Source organism: Nerophis lumbriciformis, linkage group LG06 (genome assembly GCF_033978685.3).
Source record: "Nerophis lumbriciformis linkage group LG06, RoL_Nlum_v2.1, whole genome shotgun sequence".
NCBI classification, from domain to species: domain Eukaryota; kingdom Metazoa; phylum Chordata; class Actinopteri; order Syngnathiformes; family Syngnathidae; genus Nerophis; species Nerophis lumbriciformis.
This window is the reverse complement of record NC_084553.2, coordinates 37,101,283-37,125,552: the sequence shown is the minus strand read 5'-3', so window position 1 is coordinate 37,125,552 and position 24,270 is coordinate 37,101,283. Positions and strand designations below refer to the sequence as shown.

The window sequence follows — 24,270 nt, the reverse complement described above, 5'->3', positions numbered from 1 at the left end:
CTTTGGTGAATACAAACATTTCCTTAAAAACTTCGTAAGTGGGCCTAAGAACAAAATTTGTTTTTAAGAACGGTTGCTGAATGGGGCCCAATATCACTAATACTTGGTAAATATTTAAGTCAGGAAATGTTAGATTGCATAAAAAAAAAATCCATCCATAAAAAAAAAAATCCATCCATCATTATTTATTTTATAATGATTGTTAACGATATGAACATTCCAAAAAAAGTGCAGTTCTCTTTTAAATATTGTATAGCAGTATGTGAGCTGCAGTGCAGTTGTAGCCCATTGGAAAGTACAACCCCAATAACAAGTATATTGCTTATTAATTACTCGCAGTTTCAAATAAAACGGCTCAAACCTCCTTGGATTATGCAAGTGAATTTAGGCCATGTCTACACAAACACGGATACTTTCAAAAATGATTATACGGTGATGATCTCCATCCATACAAATGCAGTTTCAAAACAGTGTATGTCCACAAAAAAAAACACATTCATCAGCTCTGATACACATATTGTCCAATCAGAAGCCCGGAAAAGCAGCCACAGCTGAATTGGTGGCATTACGTCCTTGTTAATGTTCACTGTTAATTGTAATACACTAGACTTGTTCTTCTCAAATTGCACCCCAGGGGGAGGAGGCATGGTGCGGTGGAGCAAAAAGCTTCCTTTCAAATCAAATCAAATCAAACTTTATTAACAAAGCGTTTTTCATACATAAAAGAAATGCAACGCCAACTGCTTTACAAACTTAAAAACAATACCCCGGTGACCCAGATCCCCCATTATCACATACGCACGCATGCATGGACACAAATACTAAACACAAACACACACACACACACACATATGCAACTATATGAACACATGAATGCATGGCTGAGTACAGAGGAGCCAGGTGAGTAAACACTATCACAAGAGCCATCTGCACCAGGAGGTCATCAGACCATGGTCAAAGTGCCACAGCAGCAGGACCGATAACACCTGATGCAGATGGATATACAGTAAATATATAATCAATAGAACTAAATGAAATCTAGCATCCCTTGTCGCAAGTCAGTAAAGTATCACAATTATTTCCAAGCAGTGTTGCCAACTCCTCAAGCAGAAAAGTAGCTATTGCGGTCATAAAAGTTGCTACAAGTCGCCAGATGATGTCATTGCCTCATGTGCATAATTTATTGCAATGGACGCCGCCGAAGAGCGGAGTAACATCGTGGGAAATAAAAAGTGAGTTTAGAAATGCTAAGTATGATTAGAAAAGCAAATTAACTTTCTTCTGTTGAGCCTTAGCCTTTGTTTTTTACATTTGATTCAATTTTGTTCTGGATTGTTAAATGTTAGAGTATCAAATTAAAGACTGGGGGGTTGTGAAATGCACTAATTAACCGAATCTATTGACTGGCTCATTAACAAACAATTGGGACGTTGCAGTAATTTATTTTAGCATGACAGGGGAGAAACATTTACATTTAAAATTACCTCGCGCTTTGTAAGCCGGGGTGGGGAGGGGCTCACGGCAGCACCCGCCACTGCTCGTTGAGGACAGCAACTGCAGCGTGCTTTCACCTCAGACATAAGATAAGGATTGGCGTGGCTCGGATGGTAGTGGTGGTGCCAGCAAATTGAAAGTTTCAATGTCGATCCCAGTTTACGCCATCCTAATCACGGCTGTTGAGATTGTAGGTTTACTTCACCCACCTTGCTTCCAGTGCCATGTATGTGCAGGTCTCCCTTGAAAACGCGATTCTTAATCTCATTGGGACTTTCCTGGGTAAATAAAGATTTTTTTTTTTTTAAATGCCAACAATAATACCGAAAAATTACAAAACTATTTGTCGTTAGTAGCTCTTTACAAAAAAAGGTAGCCAGATTTAGCGACAAAGTCGTCAAGTTGGCAAACACTGCTCAAGCTTTTTTAACAAATTCACAAATTAAATATGTCTGTTTTTCAATTCACCTCTTTTTCCTCTAGATCAGTGATTCTCAAACTGTGGTACGTGTACACGGGCTTCATTTAGTGATAGGCCAAATAATTGCTTTGTTAAAGTACAGTATTTTATTTTCCTATATGGGGCATTCTACCGAATTAAAGCAAAGTGCTGTCCCTTAACCAAAACATTGTTTAATAAAACACTTAAGTATTCAAAAATTTTTACTTACCGTATTTTCCGCACTATAAGGCACACCGGATTATAAGGCGCACCTTCAATGAATGGCATATTTTAAAACTTTGTTCATATATAAGGCGCACCGCATTATAAGGCGCATAGAATAGACGCTACAGTAGAGGCTGGGGTTACGTTATGCATCCATTAGATCAGTGGTTCTTAACCTTGTTGGAGATACCGAACCCCACCAGTTTCATATGCGCATTCACCGAACCCTTCTTTAGTGAAAAATAAAATTCAAGACCAAGTTATGTTTTTATACTGGTGCACAAAATGAACCGTGCATCAACATCACCTTGTTCAAAGAACAAAACCAACACAGTGCATGAACTCACAACAAATTACACACCTGCAAATCAGTCTGACTTCTGCTGTTGTCGTATCCATAAAGCCGATAGGGAGATATTTTTATTTACACGATGAGTCGGGTGTGTCTTGACCTCCGCGGCGGAGGCTCCGTCGAACCCCTGAGGCCGACTCACCGAACACCTAGGGTTCGATCGAACCCAGGTTAAGAACCACTGCATCAGATGGAGCTGCGCTAAAGGGAATGTCAACAAAACAGTCAAATAGGTCAGTCAAACTTTATTAATAGATTACAAACCAGCGTTCTGACAACTCTATTCACTCCCAAAATGAATAAACAGCTGTTTTATTATTTTCCCCCAGGTAAAGTCAGTGACATGGTGTTTTGTTTATCTTTTAACAACAGCAAGGTATAACATGTAGTGCAACATTTATATCACATAGTGGAGGGGAACTTTTCCCTGATTCAATAAACTGTCACATGGGGGTCGCAGCTTGCTGCGGGGTTGTTCTTCCATCGCAAAAGACGGTTCCGGACGACAGCGTGAAGGTAGGCTTGGATTTATTAACATAAATAATCCTTGGATTTATTAACATAAATAATCCAAACTACCACAAACGCAAACAATACAAGAAAAAAAGGCAATCGTGCCTAAAACACAAAAAGTTACTCTTTAACAGAAACTAGGGCATGGACATGGAAACTTACTTGGTCAGAATCAGATATAAGCCGGTGTGACATCAAGACAACGAAGGCAGAACGAGTGACTGGCAAAGGCAATTTAAATAATGCCTCTGATTAGCGCTCGGGAAGCAGGTGAGCGGTCGAGCACTAATCAGAGACAGGTGAACACAATGAGTGACCATGACAACCAAAACAAACTCACAGGAGCACAACCAAGAACTAAAGCAGTCCAAAACTAACAGAAAATAACTAAACAAACATCCGGACCACGGATCATGACATAAACACGTAAAAAACACTGATACTTTTACGGTAAATCAAATGTTAGTGCAATCACAATATAGTAACACTCAAAATAGTGCAGAGCAATAACAATATATCAATAACTCACATCTGCTGTCCCCTCCGAGGTTTCTCATTTTGTCCATTGGGTTAAGTTTTTTCTTGCCCTGATGTGGGATCTGAGCCGAGGATGTCGATGTGGCTTGTGCAGCCCTTTGAGACATTTGTGATTAAGGGCTATACAAGTAAACTTTGATTGATTGATTTATTCAACCTCCAATTTTGAAATAATGTGTATTGAAAGAAGTTATATTTTTTTAAGAATCATTGTTTCAACAATCTATTTTAAAGCAAATAAGCATGTTTTTAATGTAATGCTGGTTTCTATCTGTAACTGTAGATTCAGGGAGAAAGAATCAAGACACCAACATGCCAAAACCAAATAAAAAAAAGTGGAAAAGAAAGGTTGACAGAATACGGAGAATGAGTGAAGGCTAATCCAGGCAACACCAAGAATATTTGAAAAAGGAATAAGAAAGACATGAGAAAAGAAAGGAAGAAAGAAAGTTTGAAGACATCAACGATTTATCGGCCACGGAGCAAAGGAAAGATAACCCTAGATCTGGATGTCATAGACTACGTTTACACTGCAGGCCAAAGTGGACCAAATCAGATTTTTTTCCACATCTGATTTTTTACAGCTGAATGTTTAAATTACAAGTCACATGGGATCTTTATCAGACTCCAGTATAAACGCGCACAGGCCCCAATGTGGCCTCGATGTCACATGCACAGTTGGATAAAGAGAAAACAAAGGAAGCTGACCGGATTCTTTAAATGAGAAAGTCACTATTATAGGAGAAAACATGGACGCCACAGATTAGCGTGTTAATGGGTTTGTGCCGTGGCTGTTGTGTAGAGGAAGTAGTCAGAAAATGGAAAACAACTGAAGGAGGAGTTAGAAAATAATTGCAAAATGGGAAATGATCATTCTGCACACACGAATGACGTAGCTCGACCAAAAATGACGTAAAACATTTTGCATTGCCGTTTAAACTGTGGTCACATTTGAAAAGATCAGATTCCAAACGGATTCGGAATACCTCCTGATGTGGCCCAATATGATACGTAAATATAAAATTTGAAGCACTGGCAAAAATGATCCAATCTGATTTGGTGTCCAGAGTAATGTACACTAGTTTTCAGAAGCCTGACAGTAATATGAAGTGTTTTCTTCTTCTCTGAATACTGAATGCATCCACTTTCTACCGCTTGTCCCTCTCGGGGTGGCAGGGGCTGGAGCCTATCCCAGCTGCACTTGAGCGGAAGCCGGGGTACACCCTGGACAAGTCGCCACCTCATTACAGGGCCAACACAGATAGACAGACAACATTCACACATTCACACACTAGGGCCAATTTAGTGTTGCCAATCAACCTATCCCCAGGTGCATCTTTGGAGGTGGGAGGAGCCTATCCCCAGTTGTATGTTTTTGGAGGTGGGAAGAAGCGCAGTACCCGGAGAAAAAACCCACAGTCTCGGGAAAAAACATGCAAACTCCACACAGAAAGACCCCGAGCTCAGGAATGCAACCTAGGACCTTTTTCTCTGTGAGGCACACGCACTAGCCACTGCTCCATCGTGCTGCCACTGATTTCTGAACCCTCATTGGTACTTATTTTCAACTGATATTGACTGTTTTCTCCAAAAATAAGTGATTTTATTGACCACAAAACATAAGTTCCAACATCAAGCATGTTATAAGTTAATATTAAACTATAAGGTTGAGGGAATATGATACAACCTTGCAAACAAAATAGTGGTCTCTACTGAAACATGTGCAGTCACTACCAAAACACTGTGTTTAAAAAAAAAAAAAAAGAAAGTATATTGAGTTATCAAATAAATATGATACTAATTGGTTAAATATATGTTCAATTTCATGAATCATTAACTCTGAAATCAATCCGATCAATGCTTTTAAAAAGAAAGACTGAATGTCGATTTTAAAGAATTTAATATATTATAAGTAAGAACATTTGTTAAAAAATGAGTTTATTATGGATTTTAAAAATAATTATAAAAAAAAAAAAAAAAAATCTTTACACAAGGTAAGTAAGCATGATATTAACAGAGTAACATAATATTCTATATTCATATTTGAAGGCCATGATTCGGTAGTGACACATTTGGGGAGAGGACAAACATTCCTAAATATTCAGAAAATACAAAATACATGTTGACTGTTTTTTTTTTTATAGAAATGTGTACTTCAGATATTTTACAATATATGTAGGGACAAAGTTTTGAGAATACAACTTACAAAATGTTTAAATATTCCCAACCTCACTTGAACCAATTTGGTAGAATGGCCCATATTTAAACACAGTGTTACTGTTTAAACTGTGTGTAATGTTCCAGCGGCCAAACATTTAATATACTTGTTAAACAAATTATGTTCAATCAATACTTACGTCCACTATGTCATTTTATTGTTGGTCAATTTGGTGGTACTTGGAGGGCCAAGTTTTCTCTGAGGTGGTACTTGGTGAAAAAAGATTCAGAACTACTGCTTTAAGGTCCTCCCGCCATATGTCCCGCCTAACTCTGCCTCGGATTAGCTCTGACCAGGATAAGTGACCAATCAAAAAGGAGGGGAGTTGCTGGTCGTGTAATCAATGTCCGCCCCTAAGGCCCCTTCTACACTAAGCCGGCTAAGGTTATCCAGGTTAAATCCCACCTAACCTTATGCTTGTCCACACACACACAAAGGTCATTTAAGATCCCCTCCCCTGCTCCGTCCGCCGGCGCAACACGATCTAGTACGCGCGCGAAAATGCAAACGTCATAGTCACCTCCAGTGTTGCTTTGTGTGCAAGTTCTTAAATTTAACTTACCTGAACAATATCCAGTGTTGTGTTTTGTTTTTTTGATTGATTGATTTAAACTTGTATTAGTAGATTGCACAGTACAGTACATATTCCGTGCAATTGGCCACTAAATGGTAACACCCGAATATGTTTTTCAACTTGTTGGGTCCACGTTAATCAATTCATGGTAAATTATTGGTATTTTAATTAACTGGACTCCAGTGTGCTGTGGGGCCCTATTGTAGTGAATCACACCTCAGCCATCATAAATTAATAAAATCTTTATTAGACATGTAAAAGTAAACAATGTGATACAGAACATTTTACATCAATCAATCTAGGGATCTAGATATGTGGTCGGGACACTCCTCACTCTTTTGCCTTCACCTTCATTGTCCATTCCTTTTTGGTGACTTTAGATACTCTGGACCTAGACGTTGAGTCCGCGACATACATGGCGGACGATAACTAATACAGTCTGCTTTGCCAGTCCAAAAGCATTCGCCGTTTCCATAGTTTTCCCTCGACGGCCAGGTAATACAAAGCACACGCTACCTTTTTTTTATCACATCCACGGGAGCCCGCATTCTCGTAGACTCTCCTACGACTAATGGACAAAGTTTTTCAGTAAGTAGAATTCCAGCTGACCTGGACATTCGAACGTTCTCTTGCCGTCTGAGATGTGTTGTATCCGAAATAGCTGCACTTGCGTGTTTTCTTCTCTTAAGGCGTTCATGTGTGATTTCCACAAGCGTCTGTACAGACGGAAGGAGAAACACGGGCATGTCTGGATGACTCGCCTTCATATTTCCAGTGGTTAGCTCCAAGTTACGAAACCGCATTATTATGAAGCTGGCTGTGGCGGGTTCTTTCTGACGTCACTTCCTGTGTGGGGTGCGATCTTTCTGGCGTCACGTCCTCTCCGAACTCAGTTTGTAAACGATCAATGAGTCCATACAAAGCTAAGAGCCGGAGATTCAAGAAAAAGACGGCGCACTTACCCGTGTAAAAAAATATCCAAGGAGGGGGACCTTAAACGATGAATTAGTGTGGCCGAAATGGGGCTTAGGCTAAATTATTTGTTTAAGGGGTTATTCGGCTTAGTGTAGACATAGCCTAAGTGCCAAAAGGGTGGAACTTAGTGCGCATGGAAAAAAAGGAAGAAACATTGCGAGGGCAAAAAGCTATGTTTTTTTATGCGCAGTAATTTTCCCATTGATCGAGCAATGATTGTTGTGGCAATGTTTGTTTTTGAACTTGAAATTATAAAATGTTTGTGGAATTTTGAGGAAGTGGACTTAATTTGTAGTTATCAGACTGAAACACATTTCACATTAGCCCAAAAACGTTCTGAAGTATTCATCTGTGCATTTTCTTCCTGCATGAAACTAATTAATCGGCCAAGTTGTATTTCCTCTACCTATTTATGCAGATGACCTTGTATAATAACCATCCATCGGGAAACAAAAGACAAGGAAGACCCATAAAGTGTTGCATTGGGATGCAAATAGGGATGATGCGCTCTCGCAAAACTCTTGAAAGAAAGTAAAAGACAGGAATGACTTAAACACTGGAGACAAAAAAACTCGGGAAAGATAATGAGTGAAACAAGGCTCACCCACACACATATTCAGTGTGCGATACTGCATGCACATGGTGACTCCTCACCTTGAGGTGTATTTGCCCAAAGCTAATCCTGGAGCATGGCTGCTAGAATGTCACATTTCAATGCCAAAAAAGAGCAGATGATTAAAGATCCCTTTCTCATTATGGAAGGACAAAATGGGAAAAAAAAGTATCCAAAGTCATTGAACGTGATTCCTGGCTAATTGCTGCCATGCTAATGTGCAATTGGCATCAACAAAGCACAATATATTGATCCGATTGGGAAAAACGTAGCCCTTTGAAAGGGAGACAGACTGGGGAAAAAGGGAGTTGCATCAGGGAAGGAGATTGCGTGTGTTTGTTGGACACTTACAGACATACTTCATTCCCTGTCATAAACATCATCCTGGTAATTATATGAGCGTGCCACCACTTATTGTTGTGCCTTTCAAAAGTAAAGCTGAATTGCTCTGCTCACGACGAATTAGCTGGGAGAAGGAACACGTCAGAATGGACCTCTTAAAGGTTCTATCATTTTCATTAGCTCTGCAGTGCACACACACACAAGGAAAATCAGCCCATTTTCTCTGACTTGACACAACCATATTAGCTTGGCTGCCGGTGTCGCCTGCAGTGTTTTTGCCATGCTGTTGACAGGCCAATCAGGGCTGCTGTCAGCTATCCTCTAAAGAAAGTAGCTGTTGCTTGAATTTGAAGAGCGGGACCTCATTTTCCCTTTTAGGATATGAGCTGAGTGGACAATGTTTGTGCTTTTTTCAGTCATATCAAGTAAAACATGCATCCACTTAACGCTGAATGCCCCCGTAACATAAGGTGCATGTGTCTAATTAGACCGTCATCTTCAAATTCCACACTGATTTCAAACATTTGGGCAGTATTTGGTGATGAAATATGTTCTTAAAGGTAAACTTTTTTCTGAGATTTTTCCCATTATCCACAATCCTTACGTGAACCAAGAACACACCAGTGAAATACCATAATTTCCGGATTATAGAACACTTCAGTATAAAGGCCGCACCCACAACATTTTAGAATAATATTTTTCCCTAAATGTTATTGAAATTCTTGATTTCATGCACTCATTTTATCATGACAAATGAAGGTTACAATATCACATATTGGTTTGGAACACATTTCTTTTAAAACATTTAATTTAACAAAATTTGACTCAACATGGGGAACCTTACCTGGCCCGGACACGGAAAAGATTGACAGATTGATGGCTCTTTTTTTCTATAAGCCACAGGTATATAAATTGCAAAATAAGTTATTTACACAGAAATGTCCTGTAAATGTTTATTTACATACTTGAATTGTTTTTAAATGGTGTATGCAACACAGCAGTCAAACAGCTGATCAAACAAAACAGAAGTCATCGTCACGGACCCACGAGCTGTGAAAGCTCGCGCTCCAATCAGTTAAACCAATTCAATAAGTCCAATGTGATGTTTTGGTGAATTTACAAGACTGAAATAGAACAAACAGAATGCCATTGTAACGTAATAATACGAACACAGACACTTGCAAAAGTGTTAGCATATTAGCTAATGCTAACAACACTCGCTTGTTTAGAATTAAGATTGCACATACAAATATGCATGAAAACACTCCTACAGGCATCACACCTGGCGCGGTTCAGTAAGTATGAATATTTTAGTTATATTGTAAAACATTTTAAAGGATATCAGTTTCAAGGGGCCCAAAGTAGCTGTGGTCAAAGGTCATACCATGCCATTGCTGCGTTTCTGCTAGTTTTACTTGTAGGTACTTGAGGTATCTGTAGTAAAAGCTTGTATTCGCAGTCTAGTTGTATGTTTGTTCAACCAGTTGTCCTTGCTGACTACTTCCAGAGGGACTGTTGAACTCTTTTGAAAAATGGAAATTTAGATGTAGAGTAAATAGCCTCCCTCCCGGTAAGTAAAGTAGCTGGCACATCATTCTCTTATCTGTGACTGGACAGAAATATAACCTCACAGCACATTCTGGCTCTGATCCAAGGAGTTTGGAGTCAGACTTGTCAACAAGTCTCCATAGGGGACAGTGTAGAGAGGACACTATAATCTAAAACCCCATGAACCTCTGATGACATGTTTTCAACATGAAGAAGCACCAACTCAATCATTCTCTTACATGTGTACGGTAGGGAAAGTCAAACACAAATACAGATAGACAGATTCGACATTGAAAGAGTAACATAAATCACATTTTTGGTTGTACAAACCCCGTTTACATATGAGTTGGGAAATGGTGTCAGATGTAAATATAAAGGGAATACAATGATTTGCAAATCATGTTCAACCCATATTCAATTGAATATGATACAAAGACAAGATATTTGATGTTCAAACTCATAAACTTTATTTTTTTTTGCAAATAATATTTAACTTAGAATTTCATAGTTTCAACATGCGACAAAGTAGTTGGAAAAGGGCATGTTCACCACTGTGTTACATGGTCTTTCCTGTTAACAACACTCAGTAAATGTTTGGGAACTGAGGAGACACATTTTTTAAGCTTCTCAGGTGGAATTCTTTCCCATTCTTGCTTGATGTACAGCTTAAGTTGTTCAACAGTCCGAGGGTCTCCGTTGTGGTATTTTAGGCTTCATAATGCGCCACACATTGTCAATGGGAGACAGGTCTGGACTACAGGCAGGCCAGTCTAGTACCCGCACTCTTTTACTATGAAGCCACGTTGATGTAACACGTGGCTTGGCATTGTCTTGCTGAAATAAGCAGCATGGTAACGTTGCTTGGATGGCAACATATGTTGCTCCAAAACCTGTATGTACCTTTCAGCATTAATGGTGCCTTCACAGATGTGTAAGTTACCCGTGTCTTGGGCACTAATACACCCCCATACCATCACAGATGCTGGCTTTTCAACTTTGCGCCTATAACAATCCGGATGGTTCTTTTCCTCTTTGGTCCGGAGGACATGACGTCCACAGTTTCCAAAAACAATTTGAAATGTGGACTCGTCAGACCACAGAAGACTTTTCCACTTTGTATCAGTCCATCTTAGATGAGCTCAGGCCCAGCAAAGACGACAGCGTTTCTGGGTGTTGTTGGTAAACGGTTTTCGCCTTGCATAGGAGAGTTTTAACTTGCACTTACAGATGTAGCGACCAAAAGTAGTTACTGACAGTGGGTTTCTGAAGTGTTCCTGAGCCCATGTGGTGATATCCTTTACACACTAATGTCGCTTGTTGATGCAGTACAGCCTGAGGGATCGAAGGTCACAGGCTTAGCTGCTTACGTGCAGTGATTTCTCCAGATTCTCTGAACCCTTTGATGATATTACGGACCGTAAATGGTGAAATCCCTAAATTCCTTGCAATAGCTGGTTGAGAAAGGTTTTTCTTAAACTGTTCAACAATTTGCTCACGCATTTGTTGACAAAGTGGTAACCCACGCCCCATCCTTGTTTGTGAAAGACTGAGCATTTCATGGAATCTACTTTTATACCCAATCATGGCATCCACCTGTTCCCAATTTGCCTGTTCACCTGTGGGATGTTCCAAATAAGTGTTTGATGAGCATTCCTCAACTTTATCAGTATTTATTGCCACATTTCCCAACTTCTTTGTCATGTGTTGCTGGCATCAAATTCTAAAGTTAATGATTATTTGCAAAAAAAAAAATGTTTATCAAATATGATGTCTTTGTAGCATATTCAACTGAATATGGGTTGAAAATGATTTGCAAATCATTGTATTCCGTTTATATTTACATCTAACACAATTTCCCAACTCATATGGAAATGGGGTTTGTAATATTAGATGGTAAAACGAACTGGAAATCTCATATGAAAAATACACAACAGGGTGGCAAAATGTCTCCATAATGAACAAAGCAAAATATGTTCTGGACTAAAAATCACTCCATATTCTGTACTGCTCACTACTGATGCCATATCTAAGTTATTGTGCAGAATTATGGGGAAATAACTATAAAAGTTTGCTTCACTCATTAACAATATTCTAAAAAAGGTCAGTCAGAATAATACATAATGTTGGAAATAGAGAACATTCAAAGCTTTTATTCGTTAAATCAAAAATATTGAAATTCAACGATATAGTGAGTTAGCAAACAGTTAAAATTATGTACAAAGCAAACTATAACCTGCTATCCAAGAATGTACAACAATTATTCTCAACAAAAGAGGAGAAATATAACATCAGAGAAAAACATTTGTATGCACGTTCAAGACCTTTGGCATATAAGTATGTGGAATTAAATTATGGAATGGGTTAAGCAAAGTCAAACAAAGTACTAACTTGTTGCAGTTTAGGAGGTTGTTCAAACACAAAATGTTTACAATGTATTAAGAAGAAGAACAATGATATTTATTGTAAATAAGATATGATTAATCTCTGTATGTGAATCATAACTGACTTAACTATTTATGAAGAGAACTGTGTGATTTAAAAAAACATTAGAAAATGGATGGATGGATGATATAACTGTGCTACAAATTGAAAACAGGAAGTGAACATACAGTATATGTGCATAAAACTGCTATGAAGTGGAAAAGGGGTAGGATTAAATGAGGTTTGCTTTTTTTTACTCCTTTTCGAGCATAAAGAGAAATGGAAAATATGTGATGTGTCATGTTGAAACTGCATTCATGTTTGAAATAAACTTCAATTACATTTAAATCAAGGTATTGCACACTCGAGAAACTGAACTAAACACACAGGCTTCCAGTCTTTTACTTGACTTCCTTGTGTTTCAGGATTAAGCCTGTATGCGTTCACGACTTTACAGACAGTCGGATAATATAGAGTTATTTTAAAAAATTCTAACTTTTTTCACTTCGATTAAAAAACAAATCTGAGGGAGCCACAACAAAGAGGCAGAAAATCCACATGCGGCTCTAGAGCGGCGGGTTGCAGACCCATGCCATTGACAGACCTAAAACATGTAAACTGATAAATGAGTTCATTGAAATACATGCATAATATTATTGACTATTGTCTTCCGCTACTGTGTTTGTTTTCACACAAGAACCAAATGCCTGCATTGGCCCTTTGACACTGACTCTCATGTTTGCTTTTATTATCAGTGTTAAAAACTGAGTTTTCTTTATCTCTGTGTGTCGCAGAGATCGAAAGGGGAGGCTGTGGCGACCCTGGCGCTCCGGCTTTCGGTCGCCGTAGCGGCGACGGCTTTCAGCACGGGGATGTGCTGACCTTCTTTTGCCAGTCTGCGTTTGAATTAGTCGGCGAGAGGAGCATCACGTGCCAGCACAATAACCAGTGGTCTGGTAATAAACCCAGCTGCGTCTGTAAGTACTCCTGTTATCTTTTAAATTGCTTTTCTGCTCTAAAACAGTCAAATTAATTGAGTTTTTATTTAAGCATCCCTCTATTTCCCCTTTGCATCCCCTTTCCTCTCTGTCTGTGTTCTCATTTAATTTTTATTTGACATAATTTCTTGCCTATTGTCCTTTGTCCTTGTAGTCTCTTGTTTCTTCAACTTCACGGCCCCGTCTGGGACTGTACTCTCCCCAAACTATCCTGAGGAATACGGCAACAACCTCAACTGTGTGTGGTTGATTATTTCGGAACCAGGGAGCCGCATCCATCTGCTCTTCTCTGACTTTGACCTGGAGCCACAGTTTGACTGGTTGGTGGTCAAAGATGAAGGTGAGTAGCACTCAGTAAAATGATCACAAGTCAATGGCGTTTTAAAATCGTGTTTTTATCATCTTCGTCTTTTAGCAAAGGTAAAACCGTTTTTATCTTTTAACCTTTTTGAACAAGTCGTGCATGCTTTTATTTCAAGTCGCCTGGACTACTGCAATGCACTTTATGCTGGCATTAGCCAAAAAGCTCTCTCCCGGTTGCAGTTAGTCCAGAACGTGGCAGCGCGTCTTTTAACAGGGGCCAGGAAACGCCAGCATATAAACCCAATCCTTGAGAGTTTGCACTGGCTCCCTGTTCATCTTAGAATTGATTTAAAACCTTGCTATTTTTTTTAAAGCTTTACATGGACTGGCACCTCATTATATCTTGGACCTCATCCAAACTTACAATCCGGCGCGCGCTCTGAGGTCCGAGAGCCAGCTCCAGCTCGTGGTGCCCAAGACGAGACTTAAAACCAGGGGAGACAGTTTTTTCTCTGTAGTCGGCCCTAAGTTCTGGAACACTCTGCCCCTCCATTTTCGAACTGCTCCCACAGTGGAGTGTTTTAAGTCTCGTCTTAAGACCCACTTTTATTCTCTGGCTTTTAACACTACGTCAGTTGTGTGGTCCTCTGTTGTCCTCTGTGTTTTTAAAATTTTGATTTCTATTTACTGTTTTAATTGGTTTTACCCTTTAAAATCGTTTTTAATCATATTTATTTTATATTGTTTTTAATTGTTTTTAATATTGTTCTGCAGCACTTTGGAAACATTTTGTTGTTTAATTGTGCTATATAAATAAAGTGGATTGGATTGGATTGGATCATAATTGTTCATTTGAATGGACACAGTCTCCTAATTCATCAGAAAAAATTAATAAACGGATCCTGTTGCTAATGTTCTACAATACCGTTGTTCCTCGTTTATTTCGCAGCAGAAGCAGCTCAAGCTCCTTGCAGGCCTATCCGTGGTAAACTAATTTCCGTGAAGTAGGATTGTTACTATCAAATTTAATATTTTCATTGAAAAACTTTTCGACCATCTAAATATGTTTATTTAACATAAGTAGAAACTTCTAGACATGAATTAACACCCATATAGTCACCTTTACACTTAATATTGGTGCTTAAGTGTTGTTCTACGGTAGATTACAGTACTCACCGGGAGCCCAGAGAATCCTCCAAGCGTCATTGCAGAGGCCGTCATTCGGCCCTGACAACACGGCCACAACTTTGAAATTCTTGTTCACATCCTGGGTAAATCGTTAAAGTTAGAACGTTGTAACTGTAACTTTGATGTGCCAAAATCACAGCCGCAAGTTGTTCTGTCGAACGTTAGTCAACTTGACAGTCGCAGCTACAGCTATTAGCCGTGTTGTTAGCATTACATGCCATTCCCCCTCGCTCACACCAAAGGCTGATGATGTTGGTCAAAAAGTTGGTCCACAGATTACCCAGTGTGTTCACTAGGGATGTAAGTGTATCAAATCTCATGGTACGGTATTATCAAGGTATTAACACACTTTCTGTAATTGAACACAAACATAATTCTAAAGTGTTCTAATCATATTTATTACCACAGACATTATTTTTAAGTGCAAATAATAGTATAGGGAAATCCACTGTTTCAAGCAAATATTAGAAAAAAGGGGTCTTTAGAGTGACAATGTAAGCATCCAGTGTAACACAATAACTACAAATGTCCGATGGCTTTTTTGCCGATAGCCGATATTCCGATATTGTTCAACTCTTAATTACCGATTCCGATATCAACCGATACTGATATATACAGTCGTGGAATTAACACATTATTATGCCTAATTTTGTTGTGATGCCCCGCTGGATGCATTAAACAATGTAACTTTACCATGAATTGATTAACGTGGACCCCGACTTAAACAAGTTGAAAAACTTATTTGGGTGTTACCATTTAGTGGTCAATTGTGCGGAATATGTACTGTACTGTGCAATTTACTAATACGAGTTTCAATCAATCAATCAAAAACAAGGTTTTCCAAAATAAGAGAACAACTTCAACTCCAGTTATGGAAAAAAGTGCCAACATGGCACTGCCATATTTATTATTGAAGTCACAAAGTGTATTTTTTTTTTTAACATGCCTCAAAACAGCAGCTTGGAATTTGGGACATGCTCTCCCTGAGATAATCCTAATACCCACTACAACTATGGGAAATACTATACTTTGACTTTCACAAAGTGCATTATTTTTGTATTTATTTTTTAAACATGCCTCAAAACGACAGCTACAAAAACAATGAAGGCACACAGCTTCAGTCCAGAGTATACTAGAGCATACTTACCAACCTTGAGACCTCTGAATTCTGGGTATTTGTTCTGTTGTTTTTATGTTGTGTTACGGTGCGAATGTTCTCCCGAAATGTGTTTGTCATTCTTGTTTGGTGTGGGTACACAGTGTGGCGCATATTTGTAACAGTGTTAAAGTTGTTTATGCGGCCAGCCTCAGTGTGACCTGTATGGCTGTTGATCAAGTATGATTTGCATTCACTTATTTGTGTGTAAAAGCTGCATATATTATGTGACTGGGCCGGCACACTGTTTGTATGGAGGAAAAGCGGACGTGACGACAGGTTGTACAGGACGCTAAAGGCAGTGCCTTTAAGGCACGCCCCCAATAATGTTGACCGGGTGGAAATCGGGAGAAATTCGGGAGAATGGTTGCCCCGGGAGATTTTCGAGAGGGGCACTGAAATTCGTGAGTGTCCCGGGAAAATTGGGAGGTTGAAACCGATCATTTCCGATTTCCGACATTTTCAAAGCATTTATCGGCAGGCCGATATTATCGGACATCTCTAACAATAACGTTCACTTTAGTGTCTTTCAACTTGTACTTTCTGACAAACAGTGTCCTCCGCAGAGGACATGTTTATATCAGTCTGCAATATGTTGTTTTGCAGAAAATAAAACAATTAAACTTTTAATAATGTAAATTCCTCACAAACTGATGTTTGGTTTTGCTGGCTTCGAATATCTTTTCTGGATGGCAGTTTATGAGGTGGTGACTTGTCTAGAATGTGAGCTGCCTTATGCCAGAGCACGGCTCGATGGTCAGGCTGCAGCTGCTGCATGACATCAAGAGAAACAAGTGGCGGGAATAAGGGTGGAAAGATTGAGGATTTATCAAGTAGTTTTTCAGTTAACTCATATTTCCCACATCGAATATGTTTTGGAGTGATTACCTCCGTTTGCTGCGCCGTGACTTGCTGGCTCCGTGTTGGCTTGGAAACGTAGATTTTTTTTACCTCGGCTCCGCCAAAGAGGCTATGTTTTCACCAGGGTTTCTCTGTGTGTTGGCAACATAACCCAAATAGTTATGGATAGATTTTGATGACATTTTTCAAGAAATGTCCAAAAAATATCTTCGATTACAAACACACTTCACACCCCACCCTGCTTATGGCGGTCCTCTCCGCCTCCTTGGTGCCCGACACTGCGTAGAGGATTCTGGGAGATGTAGTTTATTCTTGAGACCTGTCCATAGGTGACGGTGGCAGAGAAGAGGACTGTGGAAAAACTAGTGAGCATCCTGGATGATGCCAGTCACCTTCTGCATACCGTTATCAGTAGCCAGAGGAGCCTGTTCAGTGCTAGACTGCTTCATCCCAAGTGCAGGACTAATAGACTAAAAAACTCCTTTGTCCCACACGCCATTAGACTGTACAACTCCTCTTTGGGGGGGAGGGAGGGTACTCGGATGACAGGGGATGCAAAACAATAACAGTGCAATACTTTTTCATAACATGGTCACTACTTCATAGTTTATCTTTTTATATTCTTATTTTACTGTTATATTTTTATTCTCATTGTTGCTTTTTATTTGTATTCTATTGTAATATTTTTCTATTATGTTTCCATTTATACCCCCATTATTTACTTTTTACTTTTTAAATTAGATCTCAATTTTGTACACTGCTGCTGGAATTTTTATTTTCCTGAGGGAACTCTCCTGAAGGAATCAATAAAGTACTATCTATCTATCTATCTATCTATCTATCTATCTATCTATCTATCTATCTATCTATCTAAACAGGATAAGCGCTTGATGAATGAATGAATGTCACATTGTTGCTACAGCACGACTATCCATCTATCCATCCATTCTCTACCACTTATTCCCTTCGGGGTCGCGGGGGGCGCTGGAGCCCATCTCAGCTACAATCAGGCGGAAGGTGGTGTACACCCTGGACAAGTCGCCACCTCATCGCAGGGCCAACACAGATAGACAGACAACATTCACACTCACATTCACACACTAGGGCCAATTTAGTGTTGCCAATCAATCTATCCCCAGGTGCATGTATTTGGAAAAGACAGCACGACTATATTACGTTTAAATCAACACAACAGTTCAGGGTGTCGAGGGTGTGCAGTCTCTTCCACCAGTTTTTGACATTGTTTATGACAATATTTTCTGTAAATCAATAATGTCCCTTGTTGATCGTCAACTAACCAAGTGCACGACTTAATGTTAAACTGTTTTGCACTAAAACAATTCCCCTATTCTGCCCGTAACACAAAACAAATTGATTGCAGCTCCCCAAGGTATTAAAGGATAGTGATTGAAACAAAATCAAGTTGAGATTGTGCCATGTGTCTGGCATTTCTATTTCGTGCAAAGTTGTGTTTAATTGACTGGCTATAAACTTGTCTCTCTGCAGAGTTTTTTTTCTCTCTTTATTTGACAATGTTTTTGAAAATTGCACTGCAATTAGGACCGTTGCACAGGGTAAACTGAAACTAAAGTTTCAAAGTGTCAAAGTCTTCCAGTTTGCTTCAGTTAGTATTAATTAGGGAAAGATCCCTGGAAACGATACGGTTTTACGCAGGGCCGGCCCGTGGCATAGGCCGTATAGGCAAATGCTAAGGGCGCCGTCCATCAGGGGGCGCCATGCCAGTGCCACAAATGTTGGAGAAAAAAAAAAAAAAAAAAAAAAAAAAAGTTGGTATTATTATTTCTAAATATTTAATAGAAATATTATTTGTTACAACATTACGCCCCCCCCCTCACGGTGCGCCGCCTCCCTTCCCGTATCATGACTCTTTTTGGACGTCACCACATCAAAAAATCAACACAAGATGTCAAAACGGCCAAAACTGTCAGGTGCCCAGGGAAGAAAAAAGAGAAAAGAAGAGGAGTAGAAACGAGAAAAGACAGAGTTAGCAGGTAGGTAACGTTAGCCTACATGAAATTATTTGTCTGTTACAGAATGTGATAGTAACCTGGCTTTTTAGCATTAAGCTAATGTTACATGATTCGGCAATTGCTAATCAATAAATAGCTAGTTCTGTTTTAACGTCGGGTTAATATTGTGGAGGGGGCTAAATTGTTATGGAAAATAATAATGTAACGTTAGGTAATTACAGTACTCACCTTACATTCCTCAGGGACATTTGTATTAGATCTTTTAAGCAGGTGTTTTTTGTTTACATTGTTATTGCCTTCTGGTTAGCTAATGTTTGCCCTGCAGGTAATAGTCACTTGTGCACCCCTTTATATATTAGGTATAGTTGTAAGTAAAAAAAAAAAAGGTCAAAGACAAAGCTATTCGGTTTCTTGTGAGTATATACACTTCACTGCCGATGTGGGGGGGCGCCACCTAAAATCTTGCCTAGGGCGCCAGATTGGTTAGGGCCCCGGCCCTAACCAATCTGGCTGGTTTTACGACATTATGACAGTAGGTATACAGAAAACTTTTTTATATATAAAACGTATCATAGAATACAATTGCATCCCATCTTGATGGATAAACATTATTCTGCATTAAAGGGGCTGTTTGCAAAAGTAAAACCATTGCACAGCGAGCACCAGCTTTTAAACGTGCTGCACGTATTAAAACTTGCTCTCTCCATGATCAGTAAAAGTGTAACATTACAAAATCTTACAAAAGTTCAAAAGCACTGCTTGGAAAATCATATGATTGTACTCACCAGTTCAACAACAATATAGCAACAATTTAATCCGTTTTAAAATATTTTCATCCTAAAATATCTCTTCACGCAACATGCATGTACATTTCTACTAGACAACCATGTCATTTACAATTTTCATAGTAAATTCACACCAAATTGCTGGATAATAATGCATTACTCTTATTGTCACATTTACAGTAATTTACTATTATTGCTAATAATTGCTGTGAAATATAAGTTTGTTGTAATTTTACAGTAAATTCTTGTAATGCTACAGTAAATTTTGATTGCAATATTTCACGGTGAAAAAATACTGTTAAATGCTTTGAAATCTTGTCTTTTTTTTTTTTACTGTGCATTTTATTTTATTTGCTCTTTAAACCCCCAATGGTGACATCTGTGGTTGCTCCAGGTTCTTCCCTAATAGTTATTTTGAAGCCACAATAAAAAAACAATAATATGGGTAAACAATAATTGCTCTTTCAAATGGCTAGCAGCGAATGAGCGATGTTCACTGCCTTTATATAGAACTATAATATCCTGCTACACTGGAATTAAGGACCTACTTTAAATATTAGTCCGCTTGATGACATATTTGTTACGAACTGGTCAATGAGGTGACCCTGGGATGCAGAGACGAGAGGCAAGTTTGAATAACAAAAAGGGAAAACATTTAATGAGTCCAAAAAGTGTAACAAAAAGCGATGGGGGCAGAAGTGCACACCATGAATACTTAAATGAAAACAGGTTCCTCAGTGGTCGGCAGGGGGAGAAGCCAGGGCACACTAAGACACAGGGTAAAGTCCTTGTTGCCTCAAGGAGGCTAGGAAACAAACACAACACGTTAGGAATTACAGGATTAAGGAAAAACAACATACCGGGACTGACGAGGCGAAGTAGGCACATGCACGTGGAAGGTGCAGGAAAAATAACCGGCAAGGCCCAGCTGTGGGTGACGAGCTTAAATACTCCTCTGAAGAAATGGTTTGCAGGTGTGCCTAGTGTCCGCCCCTCGCTGGAGACTAATGAGCTGAGGAAACATCACAATAAAAGAGAAAGCAGGGAAATAAAAACACAACAGTACCCCCCTCCCCTTAAAGGACGCCACCTGGCGGCTTACCTGGTTTCTCTGGAAAACGAACATAAAATGTATTTAAAAGTGTAGGGTCTAGGATAAGGGAACGCGAGACCCAGGATCGGTCCTCGGGGCCGTAGCCCTCCCAGTCCACCAGATACTGGAAACCCCTGCCCCTTCTCCTCACATCAAGAATGGCCTTGACAGAGAACGCAGGATGGCCATCAATAAGCCTGGGAGGTGGAGGAGGCACCTCTGGAGGACTCAAGAGACTGGTGGAAACGGGCTTGATGAGTGAGACGTGGAACGAAGGATGTATCCTTAGGGAGTCAGGAAGGTGTAGTTGAACGGCGGAGGGATTGATGATACGCTCAATGGAAAAAGGCCCGATAAATCTTGGCTGAAGCTTCTTAGAGTCCACTTGGAGAGGAAGATCACGAGACGACAACCACACCTTCTGACCGGGCTTGTAGTCTGGTGCTGTACTGCGGTGGCGGTTAGCAAGGCGCTGGTTGCGCTCTGAGGTGCGTAGCAATGCAGACCGGGTATTGCGCCAGGCTTGATGTGCGCGGTGCAGGTGGGCAGCCACAGATGGGACGGCGACCTCCTTTTCCAGAGAATTAAAAACGGGGGGTTGGTAACCGTAGGCAGAGTGAAAAGGTGACATACCTGTAGCCGAGCTGATGAGTGTATTATGTGCGTACTCTATCCACGGTAGACTGAAGGCCCAGGAGGCCGGCTGCTGGTGGCAGACGCAGCGGATTGCGGCCTCTAGGTCTTGATTGGTGCGTTCAGTCTGACCGTTAGTCTGTGGGTGGTATCCTGAGGAAAGGCTGGGTGATGCTCCTAATGCCTTGCAGAACGCCTTCCAAACAGCAGACGAGAATTGTGGACCTCTATCCGAAACTACATCCACTGGGATACCATGCAGCCGGAAGACATGGCGTACGAGCAGTTCAGCAGTCTCGAGTGCAGAGGGTAACTTGGCCAGAGCGACAAAATGGGCCATCTTAGAAAAGCGGTCAACCAAAGTCAATATCACTGTGTTGCCCTTGGATGGTGGAAGTCCTGTGACGAAGTCCAATGCCACATGGGACCACGGGCGGGAGGGAATGGGAAGCGGGCGCAGAAGACCGGCTGGTGCCCGGTGTGATGCTTTATTACGGGCACAAGAGGCACAGGCCGATACAAAGTCCTTTGTGTCAGCCCTGAAGGTTGGCCACCAGAAGCGCTGGGATAAGAGGAAAAAAGTACGGGTTATGCCCGGGTGGCAAGCGACCTTGGAGCTGTGGGTCCAGTTTAGTACTTCAGGACGGAGCTCTGGGATCACAAACAAACGCCCTTGAGGGCAGTTCTTAGGAGAGGGAACGTTCTTGAGTCCCTCCTTAACGCGGCCTTCAATGTCCCACTGCAACGCTCCCAGTACTCGTGATGGAGGGATGATTGTCTCGGTCTTGACCTCTTCCTCGGGGCAGGAGTACATCCTCGACAGAGCATCTGGTTTACCATTCTGGGAACCGGGGCGGAAGGTCATGGTAAAATTAAATCTGGCTAGGAACAACGCCCACCTCGCTTGTCTAGGATTGAGCCGTTGAGCAGTACGGATATAGGCCAGATTCTTGTGGTCTGTGAACACCAAAAACGGGGTCTCCGAGCCCTCCAGCCAGTGCCTCCATTCTTGTAGTGCCAACACCACGGCGAGTAGTTCTCTATTGCCAATGTCATAATTACGTTCAGCAGGAGTCAGGCGGCGTGAGAAAAAGGCACAGGGGTGCAGCCTCTGGTCGGTGGTGGAGCGCTGGGAGAGCACAGCCCCCACGCCGGAGTCAGATGCGTCAACCTCGACAACAAATTGAGAGGATATGTTAGGATGGATAAGAACAGGTGCAGAGGTGAACAAAGACTTGAGTTTCTCAAAAGCAGATTGAGTCTCTGAGGTCAACAAAAAGGGAAGCTTAATGGAAGTAAGTTTTGTTAATGGTTCCGCTACTCGACTAAAATTACGAATAAAACGACGATAAAAATTAGCGAAACCTAGAAACCTTTGAAGGAGCTTCCTAGAAGTGGGTGTGGGCCAATCAACCACTGCCTGTATTTTCGCCGGATCTGCTCGGAGTTGACCCCTCTCAACAATAAAACCCAAAAAAGGAACCGACTCAGAATGAAAAACACATTTCTCAGCTTTGACATACAGACGATTTTCAAGAAGGCGTTGGAGCACTAAGCGAACATGCTGGACGTGTAGTTCAGGGGTAGGTGAGAAAATTAGTATATCGTCTAAATAAACTACCACGAAACGGTCGAGCATGTCGCGCAGGACGTCATTTATGAGGCCCTGAAAAACGGCAGCATTGGTGAGGCCGAAAGGCATGACCAGGTATTCAAAATGTCTTAGCGATGTGTTGAAAGCAGTTTTCCATTCATCTCCTTGCTTAATTCTAACTAAATGGTAAGCATTGCGGAGGTCCAATTTGGTGAAATGTCTAGCAGTGTGTAGTGGGTTGAAAGCTGAGTCGAGAAGCGGAAGCAGATATTTATTCTTAACAGTAATATTATTGAGGGCACGGTAATCGATGCAGGGGCGAAGTGTCTTGTCCTTCTTTTCCACAAAAATGAACCCGGCAGCTAGTGGAGAGTTGGATGGGCGGATAAGACCAGATGCAAGTGAAGTGGTGATATAGTCCTCTAGAGCATGTCTTTCGTGTCGAGAAATGTTGTATAGTCGCGAAGAAGGGAGTGTAGCACCAGGGAGGAGATCAATACCACAATCGTAGGGACGGTGTGGAGGTAACGACAACGCTCGATCTTTGCTAAAAACTTCTTTAAGGTCGTGATAAGCAGTGGGCACAACCGACAAATCAATGACTTCCTGTGTGATGACGCGCGAGGACCTTGTGCGAGGGCATGCAGACCGCAGACAATGTAAATGACAAAAAATTCCCCAATTAATTATTGTAGCTTTGGCCCAGTCAATATGGGGATTGTGTTTAGCTAGCCAGGTAAGCCCAAGCACAACCGGAGCAGAACGAGAGGGTATGACTAGAAAAATGATTGATTCAAAATGGTTCCCAGATAATTGAAGAGATAACGGAAGGGTCTGATGTATAACGCTCGCCAGGTGGCCTCCGTCGAGGGATCGGACAACTCTAGGTTTATGTAACTTAGTAACGGGTATGGAATAACGCTCAATTACAGACTCATCGATGAAATTATCGTCGGAACCAGAATCAACAAGTGCCCTAATGTCCAATTTCTGGGATAAATCCCAGGCTAGCGTACACGATAGTTGAAGTCTGGACAGTGTCTGACCTGTAGCGGACAGTAGAGGGGCATGGTCGATCGCTGGAGGATGTGAAGCTGGAACAGGGCGAGGAGGCGACGCCTGAGTGCGTAGAGGTGGCAGCGCTTGAGTGCGTAGAGGTGGCGGCGCTTGAGTGCGTAGAGGTGGCGGCGCTTGAGTGCGTAGAGGTGGCGGCGTTTGAGTGCATAGAGGTGGCGGCGCTTGAGTGCGGCGGCGAACAGGACGATGAGGACAGTGAGAGAGGCGATGCTCCACTTCTCCACAATATAAACACAGCTGGAGGCGGAGGCGACGATCCCTCTCAGCTGGAGATAGACGATTACCTCCGAGCAGCATGGGTTCCTCTTCCTGTGGTATCGGCAGGGCATCGACACTG

General features: G+C 41.0%; 1 protein-coding gene across 1 annotated transcript in view; it reads left to right on the top strand.

Moving 5' to 3' along the window:
- The window catches only part of csmd1a (CUB and Sushi multiple domains 1a), a 1,090,750-nt gene that overhangs the window by 786,501 nt on the left and 279,979 nt on the right, over positions 1 to 24,270 (top strand). Inside the window, exons 13-14 of the mRNA XM_061964242.1 lie at positions 13,049 to 13,231; positions 13,407 to 13,592. Coding sequence (XP_061820226.1) covers positions 13,049 to 13,231; positions 13,407 to 13,592 — 369 coding nt within the window. The remainder of the gene's footprint in view (positions 1 to 13,048; positions 13,232 to 13,406; positions 13,593 to 24,270) is intronic.